This window comes from Mirounga angustirostris, unplaced genomic scaffold, assembly GCF_029215605.1.
Source record: "Mirounga angustirostris isolate CCGP_5_RB_7025 unplaced genomic scaffold, mMirAng1.0.hap1 SCAF_7, whole genome shotgun sequence".
NCBI lineage: Eukaryota > Metazoa > Chordata > Mammalia > Carnivora > Phocidae > Mirounga > Mirounga angustirostris.
This window is the reverse complement of record NW_026991715.1, coordinates 87,303,334-87,319,647: the sequence shown is the minus strand read 5'-3', so window position 1 is coordinate 87,319,647 and position 16,314 is coordinate 87,303,334. Positions and strand designations below refer to the sequence as shown.

At 33.4% G+C, this 16,314-nt stretch overlaps 1 protein-coding gene across 2 annotated transcripts in view; it reads right to left on the bottom strand.

The window, feature by feature from the left end:
* Positions 1 to 16,314, bottom strand: part of WDR36 (WD repeat domain 36) — a 37,985-nt gene that overhangs the window by 15,935 nt on the left and 5,736 nt on the right. For both annotated transcript variants that reach the window (XR_010413180.1, XM_045899802.3), the window contains exons 4-16: positions 16,158 to 16,275; positions 13,880 to 14,012; positions 13,027 to 13,081; positions 11,327 to 11,459; positions 10,870 to 11,045; positions 10,424 to 10,544; positions 9,651 to 9,716; positions 8,147 to 8,233; positions 6,909 to 7,054; positions 3,157 to 3,271; positions 2,523 to 2,688; positions 2,187 to 2,295; positions 92 to 171 (exon numbers count right to left, since the gene is read on the bottom strand). Coding sequence is in view for 1 of the 2 variants with exons in the window: in XM_045899802.3 (XP_045755758.2) it covers positions 92 to 171; positions 2,187 to 2,295; positions 2,523 to 2,688; positions 3,157 to 3,271; positions 6,909 to 7,054; positions 8,147 to 8,233; positions 9,651 to 9,716; positions 10,424 to 10,544; positions 10,870 to 11,045; positions 11,327 to 11,459; positions 13,027 to 13,081; positions 13,880 to 14,012; positions 16,158 to 16,275 (1,505 nt within the window). In the remaining variant the exon portion in view is untranslated. The remainder of the gene's footprint in view (positions 1 to 91; positions 172 to 2,186; positions 2,296 to 2,522; positions 2,689 to 3,156; positions 3,272 to 6,908; positions 7,055 to 8,146; positions 8,234 to 9,650; positions 9,717 to 10,423; positions 10,545 to 10,869; positions 11,046 to 11,326; positions 11,460 to 13,026; positions 13,082 to 13,879; positions 14,013 to 16,157; positions 16,276 to 16,314) is intronic.

Below are 16,314 nucleotides of genomic sequence, written 5' to 3'. Positions count from 1 at the left end.
AACCATTAACTAACTGTAGGTATAAGTTACAAGTAAAAACAATGACTGACAAATCTTCTGACAGAGGTTAGGGATTTAAAAATAAACTCACCACCCAGATGGAAGGTCCCAAGTTCTAACAGAACAATCCATTGAAGCAGTTATTAACCAACGACCATCAGGACTAAAAGCCTTCAAATTAAAAAGAAAAAAAAAAAAAAAAGAATACATATATCATGTGTGTGTGCTTATTTACCTATATATGCTTGTGTCTGTATATTTAACAGCTTAAAGAATTTAAGAAATGAAAATAAGATGCAAGCTTCATGAAAAATAAGTCTGAGTAAAATTTAGACTACCTTATGTTATAAAAAAGAAGGTATCACTTCTTACATACCACTGCTTGGATATAGATAAGAATTAAGTTTTTATACGAATTATAAAAAGCTCGAAAAGTTAACAGTATCATCCAATTTTCCATAGGAAAAGATTACTCCACAATCTTCTACACTTAAAGAGATAGTTAACAAACTGTTTGACCATAAAACATTTTTAGCATAAAACTGCTACTCTGAGAACATTCCATTAGAAATATTTTGTTAGTCTAATTTCATTTATAAAGTTCTGTGAAAGAAACAAGTTATGTTTCACTGAAGAGTCTATATATTAAACTGACTTTCTAAGAATCCAAAATGATGTAAAGAAGAATGTAAATTCTCTTAAAATATTAAAGTTACTAAAGAATAACTTCTACTTTTACTTGTAGCTTCAGTTAAAAAAACTTTTATAATGATGTTTTATTTCCAAAGTATAACTTAAAACTACAATAATCAGAATTTCAAAATAAATTTAAATAATAAACTACTATGCCACCTTAAAGAAGCTATATTTGTTGTCTTGATACAAATAGCTCTCACTTTCCTGTAGCACGTAAGTATTAGAGGCTTAGATCAGATCATATGTGAAAGAAGACCCAAAACAAAAAAATTTTAATTTTTATAATGGTAGATTATTTAGCCAGGAGTCTAAACACACCACAGGGATTATGACCATCCATATTAACAGACGATAATGGGATAAGTAGATTCCAATCTGTTCAATGGGTTGCAGTGATACAGGGGAAACTCAAATCTTATAGAGTGAATTCAATTTACAGAATAGTGCACAACTTTAACAAAGGATGGGGAAAAATGACTCTGATAGGTAAAGTCATGTTATAAATGCTCTAACTTTACTAAGTAGGAGATATTCCAGACACACAAGGTCAAAGTCAGGTTTGAAAAGGAAAGAAATACAAAGAGCAAGCTCACATTGCTTTCAAGAATGCATCAAAAATTTCACCAAAACTACTCCACTCCTGCCCTCATTTCTATAGATGCTATCACAACAAATTCTGTTAATGGGTAGTTTTGTTAATCTCCTATCTGCAGAACAACACAATTTCCTGATCTTTTCCCATTTTTAAGGAAATGGGTAACCACTGCAAATTCTGATTTTTGGTATAAGAACAGATAAATAAATGTAGCTGTTGGAATTGCCAGTGAATAGCCCAGATTTTAATTTTTTCCTGTTTTCAAGTAAATCAAGGTTCTGTAATTGATGAAAAATAACAATATATACTTAATATAGTCCTCAATATACACTTTCCAAATGATCATATCCCACTATATCATATCACATATCCCATTATAATAACACAATATTGTATTACACATCATATCACATATCCCACTATAAGAACATAATAGTAAGCTAAAATACATTTTTATTGATTAAACTCATTTAGAATTAAGAAATACAAACTACAAATAACACTAAACTAGAATAAACCAGATACCAGATATACATGCAGAAAATCAGAAATGAGTTCTCTCAGCCTAGTTTAATATTAAGTTAAAAATGATACACTTATGTTTCAATAGGTCATTCATTCTCCAAAGTATACTTTAGACTTATTTGGAGTTTAAGAGAAAAAGATGAACTCTGGGATTTATACTTTAACCTGATGGCAATAACTTCCTGAGAAATATGAAACTTCTTTAACTTCTAAATTTTCTTTAAAAATCTATTCTTTGAAAATTAGTTTCCAAATTATTTGAGTATCTCATATGATAAATTTAATGCTACTAAAAGATAACAGTTTTTTTAACCTAAAATAGAAACAGAAATTAGTCAAGTATTATTTACACATCAAAAGTTCATTTTACCAGGTCATTTATTTGGCCTTGGTGTCCAGAAAACTCTCTGACAATCTTCCTAGTTTCAATGTCCAGAACACTAATGGTGAAGTCATCCAAGGCAAGTCCCAGAATGCCACTAGTAAGATAAATACACCAGTTTTAATAAACCAACAAACCTTTAACTAAAATCTGAGTCATTTTAATTTTGCTAATAATCAAGTATATCTGTGGGGAATTAAGCAAATTTCTGTTCTTTTACATTAAATATCTGATTTTCTCACTTGGTAAATTATGTACTCACATTAAGACTTTTACCAAAATCATCAAGAAGAAAATCCATAATCATTAAAGGAAAAACTTTACCTGTCTCTATGTAGCAGCATCATATTTGGAGGTGAATCAAGGCTCATAGAATGGATTAAAATTTTGTTTTTAAAGTTCCAAAACTTGAGTAATCCTTCACTACCAGTTGTAATCGTCAACTGGTTTAATCCATCCACTGCAACACCTCTAACAGATCCTTTATGAGCTTTGAAGCATATGTTAAAAGAAAAAAGAAATAAGAATTGGCACTGCCTCTTTGAACGCTACACAGAGTGATTCCTTTATTTAAGTATCTAAGTTCCCACTCTTTAGTTCCCCTAAAATCTTGAAATTAAGCTGGATTCCTATATTGCTCTAGTTAAAAAAAACCCATCAGGTTGATGCCACAAAGGTTAAAATTTTGTTTAATGCAAGGGGAAGAAAACAAAAATTTTATTTGTATAATATCTACTTTTGCCTAATCTATCAGTAATTTCATTCTCTTTAAGTATTTCAAAATGGTGTTTATAGTAGTTGTAATGGCAGTAACTGCCAGATAGGGTTGACAATAACCCACCTACAACCTTAGCAAAAGGCCTGGCACTCAAGAATTTAATAAATGCCAGAGACAGTTATTAGCCTTGTATCTTTCTATATTATTATTTTTTAAGAAAAAGGAAAAAAAATTCAATACCTTGATCCTCGCCAAAACTTCCTCGATGTATCCCAGACTGCATGTTATATACATCTACAGTTCCTGATGAGAGACCAATTACAGCAAAGTTTCCACAAGAAGTTATATCTACTGCCTTAGAAAAAAAAAATTAAAACACAATGATACAGAAAATAACAAGATTTTTACTGTACTTTAATGGTTTCCAAATACCTTTTATCTACTAATTATCTCATTAAAAATAAGAAGCATGCTAAATGAATTGCCTCGTTAATTTTCTTAAACACAATGTAATTATACTTGGGCGTATAAGAACTATCTGCTTGATTCTATTTCCATTCTCTAAGAAGTATAAAGAAATATTATCCAAGAAAATAAAACATAACCAAAGTTAACTCAGTTGAAATGCACAAAGTGAGAAGAACTGTATCTCATCTGGCCTTCAATTTTTTAATTTATTCATAACAGTGCTGAAGTCAAAGTATTCCACTGCCTAATTTCTTTACCTTACCTTATATAATTGCTTCTACAGCTGGTATAAAACCGAAAACATATGCATGTCCAAAGAAAAAGCCCAAAATATCTTGATTATACGTACTAGGAAGGGAATACATAAGATATTGCATAGAAAACATTTAGTCTGAAGGAGTTTCTGTAAAATAAACTCATATTTTAATATTAAAGTGTCAGTATTTTATTTTTTATTTATTTTTTTATTTATTTGAGAGAGAGAGAATGAGAGACAGAGAGCATGAGAGGGAGGAGAGTCAGAGGGAGAAGCAGACTCCCCGCCGAGCAGGGAGCCTGATGCGGGACTCGATCCCGGGACTCCAGGATCATGACCCAAGCCGAAGGCAGTCGCCCAACCAACTGAGCCACCCAGGTGCCCCAAGTGTCAGTATTTTATTAAGATGTCTTTTTTCCTATGTTAAAAAGATGAGACTGGCTATGTACTGGGTGATGGCCAGAGAAATCCCTCACTGCAACTGTGTGTCAATCAGATGTCATTCCCTCAGATAATAGAAAAGCCAGGTGAATTTATGCCTAAAGAAACAGATAACTTCTAACACTTGTAAGAAAATATTTAATAGAAGCTATTCAACTGTGCAAAGCAGCATACAACTGATACACCAAATCAAGAGATATTAACATAGCATTCTCAGAAGTATGTTCCATCACATATATATTTTTCTTTTTTCAATTTTTTTTTTAATTTTTATTTTTTAAAGATTTTATTTCTTTGAGAGAGAGAGAATGAGAGACAGAGAGCATGAGAGAAAGGAGGGTCAGAGGGAGAAGCAGACTCCCTGCTCAGCAGGAAGCCCGATGTGGGACTCGATCCCGGGACTCCAGGATCATGACCTGAGCCGAAGGCAGTCGCTTAACCAACTGAGCCACCCAGGCGCCCCCACATATATATTTTTCTAAGTAATTATAGCATATTCCTTAAAAAATAAAATATTTTAGGTAGGAAATTATGGACTAATCTTAAAAAGCATCTTATCTTCCTAAGTAGAACACATACACAATCTTACCTATTTTGAATAACTTATAAATATTTATGCTATGTTATGTAGCTATGCTCTCAGGAACTAATGGAGATACTTGGCTGTACCCTTCAAAAAATAAAGGCCCCAAGAATTTGCATTTAATGGGCCTGCTTCTGGCTCCTTTTCTAATTTACTCATTATCTATTATCAAAGATAGCTATTACCAAAAATGAATAAGCTGAGATAATTACCTTGGAGTAACAAACTGTACTTTAATGCACAGATCTCCGATAAATACTTTTGTTTATTACTTATTGGTTACTGGCTTTGTTCCTAGTAGCTTCTGTTTGCCAAACGATTCGGCACCAGTTAAGTATCACTGTATATGCATACACTAGATGTTACATGAGTGATCACTATAAGCTGTGAGTTGTGTCCTAGAATGAGTGGTCGCAGGTTCAATTCCAGCTCTTCCATTTACTAGCGTTACTGACCTTAGGCATGTTCTCATTATTACATTAAGCCTCAATTTTATTGTCTATAAAAAGAGGCTAACAGACAATATCATAGGATTGTTGCAAGGATAATATAAAATAATACATGTTAGGCACAGAGCCTGGGAGAGAGTAAGCACACAAAATATGTTAGTTGTAATTATCATTACCACTAATATAACAGCTACTTAAAACTGTGCAGGTAAACTTAAGAAGCTTAAGATAAAATCTCTTACAGTTTTGAAAATAGTATAAATGCTTAAAACTGGATTTTTGTACTGTGGAGAATAGAGCATACATACTTACAAAAAACTGTGTAAAAAACAGGATCAAATGTGGAATTATACTTTTAATAATGAGTTAACAGAGGTATTCACTAAGTAAGTATTAAAACTAGTAAGTTCAGCAAAGTTACATGATACAAGATAGGTCTACAAAAATCAATTCTATTTCAATACGCTAGCAACGAACAATCCAAAACAAAACTAAGGAAAGAACTCCATTTATAATAGCATTAAAAAGAGTAAGATACCAGGAAAAACTTAACCAAAGAAGTATGAGACTTGTACACTGACAACTATAAAGTATTGCTGACAGAAATTAAAGCTCTAAATAAATGGAAAAACATCACATGTTCATTGACCAGAAGTAACATAAAGATGGTATCACTCCTCAAATTGATCTACAGAATCAACAAAATCTGTATCAAAATCCTAGCTGCTTTCATTTCAGAAATTGACAAGCAGATCCTAAAATTCTCATGGAAATGCAAGAGACCAGAATACTTAAAACAAGCTTGAAAAAAGAACAAACTTGGGAGGATTCAATCTTTGATTTCAAAATTTAATACAAAGGTTCCATAGTCAAGAATCAATGAACATGTGATGTTTTTCCAATTTTGCACATTGTAGTCACCTAGGTTAAGGAAATGGGAGAGGGGAATTGAGAGGATGGGGTTTCTTTTTGAGGTGGTAAGAATGTTTTAAAATTAGACTGATTGGATTTTAGTGTTGACTGCACAATCCTACGAATATATTAAAAATCACTCTACATTTTAAATGAGAGAATTTTATAGTATGTGAATTATATCAATAAAACTGTGTTTAAAACAGGAGGAACAATTCTGCAAGCCAATTTTGACATTGCTACTTTACATCTTAAATCTGAACCCAACAGAAGTAGACTTACATATTTACAAAAGCAAACAAAAACAAAATTTCTTAACAAGTAAACTTTTAAGTAAATACTGGCATTTAAAAGCTGTATTTAAGAAAGGCTTAGAATTCAATCAGAATTTCTCTATAAGGCACTTCTCAAGAGACAAACATAAGAAAAGAAATAAAGGCTTTAAATAACTTCTAGAACATCTATAACTCATTAAAGAGTTAGCTAAATCTTATTCTGTAACAAAAGAAATCAAGAAAGAAAAAAAAAAAGAAACCTTAAGATTCACATTCATTGAGTATAGTACTGTATACTCAACATAATTAAGGTAAGAAAGTTCATTGATACATGCTGAACTCATCTTCAAAGGGTATTATTCTGAGTAATCCTATATTAATTTGAAAACTAAAATAATATATACTACATCTGATTAAGCAAAGCTTAACTTATGCCTAAATTAATTCTCTACAGTTGCAAAACTTAACACTATTAGGGAATAATTTCAAAATGTTAAGTTATTTTCTTTCAACCAATATTATCATTAATAAACCTGAGTATAACAAGATTACCATAGGACAGTTTTACAGAAGAAAATGCTCTTATCAACAAACTCAAGCTCACTTACTGTTGCAGTTATGTCATCCTTCTTCAGCTCTTTTGGCTTGAGAAAGTAAGAACCTATTGTAGATCTCTGATAGTTCCAGGTCGAACAAGATAATTTACCTTGATGGCAAGCAATGATACCATCCCAGTCACTTTCACGAGCTTCCTCTAAAATGTAATAAAAATCATGTATCAAATTATTTTTCATTCCTTCCTTCATTCATTCATTCACCTATTATTTATTAAGCATATAATATTCATGTTTTCATTAAGCACTAGAGACATGACGGTTTACAAGTAATTCTGGATAGCACTGAGCTTCCAATCTAACAAGAGATTTTAATTAGAAAAAACTAAATAAAGAATACAGTGTCTTATAAAAGCAGTCAGGAAGAGTTTACTAAGAGATTTGAGGACAGAAATAACTGGCTCCCTGAAAGAAGCAGTAAAACAAATAGCAATTAATGGGGGGAGTAGGGAACAGGGGCATAAACAGGTCCAAGAGTAACTTGAACAAAATGAAGCACAGCAAGTATTTTCCCAAGAAAGTTGGGAAGCAGGCAAGGCATCTGGGGCCATATAGCACAAAGGATCTTGAAAGCTATGTTAAGGAGAGGAGATTGCATCCTGTAAGTAATAAGGAGCCTCTGAAAGATTTTTAAGCAGGTGAGTGACATGATTCAGATGTTTTAGGAAGATCACTCAGCTCTAAGACAAAAAATAGACAGGAGGGTAGTCAAAATTAAAGTTAAAAAAAAGGGGAAAAAAACATCATCTGGTTGATATAATAACCTTGAAATGGAAATGGTGCCTTATTTCTATGATAGCTTTCACTCAACAATCCCATCTACATTTTTCTTAAAATCACTTCTTTGAATCAAATACCACTCAAATGATGTAGCATACTAAGACCTCAGTGCATTTTGATTTTGATTAAATCCATTCTTACCCTTTTAACATTAGTGACTTTCATCATACCAGACATATACTAGAATAAGAAGGGTTACAAAATGAAATACCAAATACTGTTTATTAATAGGTCTTATAAAGACCAAACCCTGAAATTAAAAGGTAACAATTTCAAATTATAAGTAACTCTTTTTTAGTCTTCAATGAGATTTGCATGCACTTGGAGTTACTTCCAAATGCTTATTAATATTTGCAAAAACATTTTTTAAAATGAAAAAAAAATTTAAAAATAGATATAGGAAAAATAAAAAACAAAGCAGAACTTCTCAAAACATGTATTAAGTTACTTACCAGCTGCAAACTTTGTGATGGGTGGAAGTCTTACTGACATGGCATTCTGAAGTCCTTTACGTTTGACTCTTTTTTTATTTATTAATCCTGGGGATGAGGGAGAGGGGAATACAGCTATGAACCTTTCTTAATAAAAAATGGACATAACAGAAAAGCTACTCCTCGTCACGTAACTATAAAGTTCAAGATATTCCTATTTAAGTCAGGAGCCAAATAAAGATGTTATTATCACTATTATTTGATCATTTATGAAACTTAATCTATATAATTACATAAAAAAACAAATAACTGAAAAATGAAGGTAAAAATAATCATTTTTTACAGATGATATGATGGTCATACAGTCATTTCAATCAAGAAAAACAATCAAATCATTATTCAAATAATCATTTATTGAACCAAATACAGAAACAAAAAAAAACCCGTGAGTTCCGATGATGCAGTAATATCTAATATTATAATTATTTTGTAATTACAATATATTATGTATTCTTATATACTAATTATTAAATATTAAATATTGCAGAGTGGATATATAATGAACAAAGATCACATCCATAATACTAACAAAAAAATATTAGCAAATTATATTAAAATACATAAAATTCCACTGAATAATCTCAAATATGTAGGACCAACAGGAGGAAAGCTAAAAAAAACTTCACTAAGGAACATAAAACACAACTTGAATGAGGAATATAGTACCCCTAGATGTGAAGATAATCTTGAAGATACCAAATCTCTCCAACGAATTTCAAGTATCACTTTGGATGGTGATTAAAAAATGATCCAAAAAGGGGAACCTGGATGGCTCAGTCGAAGCCTTTGGCTAGGGTCATGATCCCACAGTCCTGGGATCAAGCCCCATGTCGGGCTCCCTGCTCAGTGGGGAGCCTGCTTCTCCCTCTCCATCATGCTCTCTCTCTCTCTCAAATAAATAAAAATTAAAAAGATCCTAAAACTCATCTGGAAGTGTATATATATATATATATATATATATATATATATATATATATATGCATGATTAGCCAGGAGAGTAGCTAAAAAGAAGGGTAATTATAAATAAAACTGAAAAACATTTTTGCTTAATATACAAAATCTTTCAAATGCTGGAAATGCTGGGCAAGGATAGAGAATAAAGCAAGCCCTTTTTCCAAAAAGATGGGACACTGCTAACTTTGATGCTTTCTCTAAGGTCCCTTCCATGTTTAAAATCCTGCACTCTATACATGGCTCAAGTGAAATCATCAGTGTCTCCTGGGTGACAGCAGTATGTTTTTACCACCCAAGATATCTAATTCTTTTCAATAACCTTATAGCAACACCTTATTCACTTCCATAGCAACACTGATCTTAAGAATCTTACTACACTCTACCATACAAGGGTTTTTTAATTTCATCCAAGAGGAAATTTATCAACAAAACTTCCTCTGGTTGTCTCACACTATCTTGAAATGTTTCTTTTGTGACCAGCAGCTTTATTTTCACCTTGCAAGTGACCTACCGTGTCCCAAACTCTTGTTAAATTTTTCATGTATTGTGGAAAATGATTGAAGAGTTCCATCTTGACCTGTTGATATAGATAGAAAATACTCAAACTTCATCACAACAGTGGAACATATGAATGACAGATCTTACAAAATTAAATTCTTAAAACCTGAAGTTACAATTTGGGACACTTTCAAAGGAGAGCTGAGGGGCACCTGGGTGGCTCAGTTGGTTAAGCAGCTGCCTTCGGTTCTGGTCATCATTGAGCCCCACATCGGGCTCCTTGCTCAGCGGGGAGCCTGCTTCTCCCTCTGCCTGCCGCTCCCCCTGCTTGTGCTGGCTCTCTCCCCCCACCCTCTATGTCAAATAAATAAATAAAATCTTTTAAAAAAAATTTAAAAAATAAAAAATAAATAAAAGGAGAGCTGGATTACAACTACTTCATTACCATATTCACCTGCGCATAGATTGTCATTTAGTAAGAGCAAAGGATAAAATGAGGTACTAATAATCTTCAGCAGATTATTAGACTAGCCAAGGGCCACAATTTCAGAATCTGACCATCTGTCTCTGAGAATTAGTAAATAAAATAACACTCTAAATGAAAATAATATCATCTACAATGCTTCCTAAAGTATTCAAAAAGAATCCCCTCATTTCCCCAGATTTCCAAATCACTCTAAGGGGTGTCTGAATTCGAAAATTCATAAATACCAAACCTAACAAATATTAAACACCCTGCTCTCAATACTTGCTTGAATAAACAAAAAGTACAAAGCAGAAACTCACTTGCACTAATAATTTGCTGTCCATTTTGTCCATAATATCTGATTTTGGTAAGAGGAGCGCTATGTCCCATTCTGAATCTCAAAAGCCGACCTTCACCTGTGGGACTATCAAATATCCATATCTGCCAAGAAATAAAAAGATAAGGTTCTTTTGCAATGTGTTAAGTGATCTGCAAGCAGTCAGACCATCTTCTACATATATCAGGTGGCACCAGGTCGTGCTTGCCAGGCTGCGGACCCTAGAGAGGGGGCCGGGGGAGAGAGAAACTGTAACTTTCTCACTTCACTGCAATCATGTAACTTGCTGTGTTCTTTGCGTCATCTATACATTTACCTTATCCCATTTTTCCTTTCATCTTCTAGGTTCCAGGCTCATACATTAAAACAGGCTTGTAATAAACCCAAAGACAGAAGCCAGGAAAATGGTAACAACAATAATCATAATACCCTCAGAGCATTGTCAGCACCATTTGTGACAAGAAGTGGCTCTCTATGGAGAAACGTCAGCCCGGCAATTGCTGTAGAATGTGCATTTCTCATTTGATTGATTAATTTTTTGTCTTCTAGATCCCAGAGTCCAATATGGCCACATGGGCTTCCAGCTGCCATTATTGGATGACCATCTGTTATCAAAAATAAAATACACTTAAGAAAAACATGCACCATAAAACAACCAAACTTAACAATTCTTCTCTCTCCCCTTTTAACCCATAAACATAAAGGCAGAAAAGACTATCCACCAATAATCTATTCATAATCCTTTGGCTATTTGCAATGCAGTATTTCACTCATTTTATTAACTACATTAAATTGTAAGAAAATATCCATTTGGAAAATTTCTGAGCTTCAGAGTAATGCATTTTAAATGTTCTTAACACTTTTCAATAAGTAAGTTAAAAGTTACCTGTGCGAAATGAAATCGAAGTAATAGGTCCCCAGTCTTGATGAAATTTCATTAATGTTTCATCAAATTTAATGTTGTGAATGATAACCTGACCTGACATAAGACCAACAGCAACAACATCCACAGCTGGTGCCTGAAAATTAAATTATTCAGCTTTTTATTTTCTTAATCAAAATAGCTTTAATAATCCTGATGTTATGCATCATTAGTTATGTGTTATCAAAAAAATGGACTATCTTCCTGAGGATGGAAAAAAAACAGTAAGTATTTCCATTCTAGCATACTTTAATTGCTATTTCACGTGTAAGTATTTAGGAATGATGTTTTCATGTTACTTCCCAGCTTCAAATGTGGTAGCCACCATCAACCTCCTCACCCCTAAAACATAGCTGACACGGTAAGAAAACAGCCATAAAAGGAAAGGAATCTGATATGTGAAGTCACTACAGATCACTGACTGGAAGGAAACAGAAAAGAGAGACAACTCTCAGAAAACGTAACATATGGGGGTGCCTGGGTGGCTCAGTCGTTAAGCGTCTGGCTTCCGCTCAGGTCATGATCCCAGGGTCCTGGGATCGAGCCCCGCATCGGGCTCCCTGCTCCACGGGAAGCCTGCTTCTCCCTCTCCCACTCCCCCTGCTTGTGCTCCCTCTCTCGCTGGGTCTCTCTCTGTCAAAATAAAATAAAATAAAATCTTAAAAAAAAAAAAACATAACATATGAAGGCTTGCCATATGCATGGCAACATAAAAGGCCAACTACAAAGGAAGTGAAGAATTACTTAAACACGGAAAACAGGAAAAGCCTATAAAACATATTAAAAGGCGAAAAAGTTTTACAATTAGTCTGTTCCAGCTCTAATAATCTATGAATATAATCTTCATTTTATACAATGGTCTTACATATAGGCTCCATAATAAGTTTCTCTATTTTAGAACAGATCAATGTCCTATACCATTACAGAATGGAATCAGGCTAAACATTTTATTAATTTATCAAGTGACTATTATGCATCAGACCCTGGGGAAACTAAAACAAGTATGATTCCTTGTCCTCAAGGGACCTAATCAGATACTAAGCATAGCAAAGTTAATGGTAGTGAGAGAGAATTAAAGACCGAATATAAATTGGGCAGGTATAAGCAATATTTAGAAGGACAAGGGTACACTGGAAGTATATGTGTCCAATATATGCATAAGATTCTCCGCAGACATACATTCATTCATTCATACCTGTTCTGCAGACTCATAAAAACAAAAGCAGGTATTTATGGAAGAGGCTAGTTAATGAAATATTAGGATTTGGGTCCCAATTATTCCAAGCTACAACTCTCAACATTCTGACAAATTTCTCTGTATGACCTGCAATCTCCTTTACTAACAACTAACTCATTTCCATCATCCCCACTCTGTACAAAGCACTGGGCTACATGCTTGCAAATGATTGGTAAACATAATCCCATATTAACTAGATGTTTAGAGCCTACTTCCAGACAAAAAGATTTCCACAAATGTTTATAGGCAAAGGCATTATTATTTGTTTTCAGTTACATTTCCAAAACACTATTTTTTAGGGTAATATTTATAAAAATAAATTAGTTCTATATATTATTGTCTTCAGGCCTAAAAATATGGGTGACCCCTGAAACTGAAAGGTCACACTAACTTCATTTCTTCTTTGACTTAATAGAAAAATACTAACCTGCTGAAGAGCTGTTACTCCCATTTTCCATCCCTGAAATGTATATAGTAGTTTACTAGAAGAAGAAAAATAGTTGAAAGGTTTTATTTTTTAGGAAAACAAAATCAACTACATATTAAAAAGTGAAATAGTAACAGAAGACATTTAGGTTATAACTCTGCCCCACACTATTCTAAGTACATCTATTAACTTATTTAATACTCAAAACAATCCCATGAGGTAGATATTATCACCATTTTTCAGAACCCAAAACTAAGAAACTTAATTACGTGAAATAATTAAGCTAAGGTTATATGGCTAATAATTCAGAGCCCAGACAGACCAATTCTAGATCCTATGCCCGATGCTGCTGGTAATTATTCTACTATGCCAACTCTTTAAGAAATTTAAAAAAAAAAAATACATGACTAAAAACCATTTTATATTACAGACTATAACAAAAAACCATCATAGAATGTAGGCAGATCTCTAGAAAAATATTACAGAAGGGAATATAACTATGATACTAATGTTATAGAACTATTGCATGACAATAGTGATGCTGCTCTAAATTTCAGAATCAAGCCCCAAATGATAAATAAAAAGTCCTTGAAGAAACAGAGATTCTGAAATTGTTACAACGATATTCAATAAAATATTAAATCACATAGTAAATTCAGTAAGTGGGCACACTTATCATTTACTCAATGATTATCCAAGGGATACTTAATGTACAATAGTGTAAACATCGCATAAAGAGCCTCAATAGATAACCTTAGGGGCAGAGAAAATAGCTCTCAGTCATTATGCCTGAGCTGAGCACAGAGTGGAGAGTCAATGATATTTAAATTTATATTCTAAATAAAATGCTTACTTGGATTTTACATTCCACAACTGTAGGCTTCCTTGTTCACTGCCGAGAAGTATTTTATTCAAGTAGGTACTTGGGTGCAAAATTGCAGAAATTTTAAATACTGATTTATCAAAAGTCAATTGCAGGTATTCCTCTACAAAAGTCAAAGTTATAAATAACATGTATTTATTTTTCATATACCCATATATTTATCCCTTTAAGGAAGTCTACCATATCAAAAATTTATGTCCTAATATAAACCAAAGACTTATATACTAACCTATACACATTCCTTGAAAAATTAAACAAAAGTGATGAGGGGCAACTTGTAAATAAAATTTAGACTGCCAAAATTTTCTAAAAGTTCTAATATCAATACTATTAAAAATTTCACTCATTGCTGAGCTGGTTTACAGGAATAAAAAATAAGGATTAAAAAAAAAGTGTCTCTAGGGATCAGCCTTAGTATTTTTATAATTTGACCAAGAGGCAGAGTGAATATTCCAAGTGAAGTGCTTGTACTGAGCTCTCAAATACCTACAGAGATTGATAGACCACTCAAAGATGTAAAAAGTTAAGAGGCAAACCTTGGTGAAACTACGAATGGTGCTTCTCACACATTTCCACAGAACCTCTACTAGAGGAGAGAAAAAGAACTTACAGCCTTGTGGAGTAGAGAATAGCAAATCCAGCCATTTTTTTGAAATCTTTCCTATATTTAAAATTCTTGTGTGTAAATTTTCTTTCTACTTCACGGTTCATGCATGATGAAAACAATTTTTCACTAAATTTTCCCCAAAATTTGAGTATCAAAGAAGGTAAACTTCACTTAATTTTTAGTCTCACATACTATGTGATACACTGCTACACATTCCCAGAGATATGTGTACCCACTTTAAAAAGCTAGAAAAAGGTGAAGATCATAAAAATCTTAAATCCTACTTTAAAATATCCTTGCCTCTATTTGTACCTAGAAATTTTTTTTTTTAAAGATTTTATTTATTTATTTGAGAGAGAGAGAATGAGAGCACATGAGAGGGGGGAGGGTCAGAGGGAGAAGCAGACCCCCTGCTGAGCAGGGAGCCCGATGCAGGACTCCATCCAGGGACTCCAGGATCATAACCTGAGCCGAAGGCAGCCGCTCAACCAACTGAGCCACCCAGGTGCCCTGTACCTAGAAATCTTAATTATGAGCAACCTAAACAGCTCCCTGAAGACACTGGTTCAATGTGCTACTATAACAATAATAAAAAGCTGGCACCAGCAACAAGAGAAAGCCTGCTGAATTGTAAGAATCAGATTCTCTAACTTTATTAAAGCCTTTTAACACCCATCTGCACGAGGACTACTTGAGGAATTCTGTTCCCTTTACTTGGGCAAAGACAGAACAAAGAAGGTCTAACTTGAACAAGAATATGGATTAACTCCCAGGAGGGCAATTTTTACTAAAAACAAACATACTCATAGAACAATGAGTTAATCAAGAGGTAATATAAGCTAAAAAATGTAAACAGATTTAAAAAACATAAATGCTAGGGCGCCTGGGTGGCTCAGTTGGTTAAGCGACTGCCTTCGGCTCAGGTCACGATCCTGGAGTCCCGGGATTTGAGTCCCACATCGGGCTCCCTGCTCAGCGGGGGGTCTGCTTCCCCCTCTGCCCTCTTCCCTCTCATGCTCTCTGTCTCTCATTCTCTCTCTCTCAAATAAATAAATAAAATCTTTAAAAATATATATATATAAAAAACATAAATGCTTGAATTCATGGGAGATCCACAGTCTTTTATTGAGGAAAGCTGGGGATATTCTGGGGATAAATTCCCAACCTTTGGATAACATAGTCATGGAGACATAGTTCAGTGCTACTGTATAAAAGTACCACAGTTAAAGGACACTGACTCATATTCTTAGAAACAGGATGGATACTTTCCTTCACATTATAGGATCTTAGTTTACTACTATAATCTCCTTTACTGAAAGTTGAAAATACAAACCAAGAACATATACCAAAATTCACTCCACAAAGAAAATAATTAACATGTCACTAAACTTAGAGAACTGCAATGGAAAATATCATTAGCTAATAGAAACACATTAAATAGGTTATAAATAGATCAGCTAGCTGATTAAAATTGCTTATCCATATCTTACTTAAAACCTTTTGCCTCATGCATGTTAAATGGTCTAAAATTTTTTCTGATTACATGTGAAACCTCTGATATGAAAGTTGTGTTTATATAGATTTTTAATTTTAGCTACATATATACTACCCCCCAAGATAATGCAATAAATTGGTTCTTACCTTCCAAATATATGTGCCAAATAATAAGAACGCTGTCAGTATCAACAGAAATAATGTGATCCCCAAAGGGTTGCAAAAGATGGATTTCTGCCTTATGACCCTTAAAGGTGTGTACTACCTACAATGTCAAAGTTCAAAAGAATTTCGTATCATTACT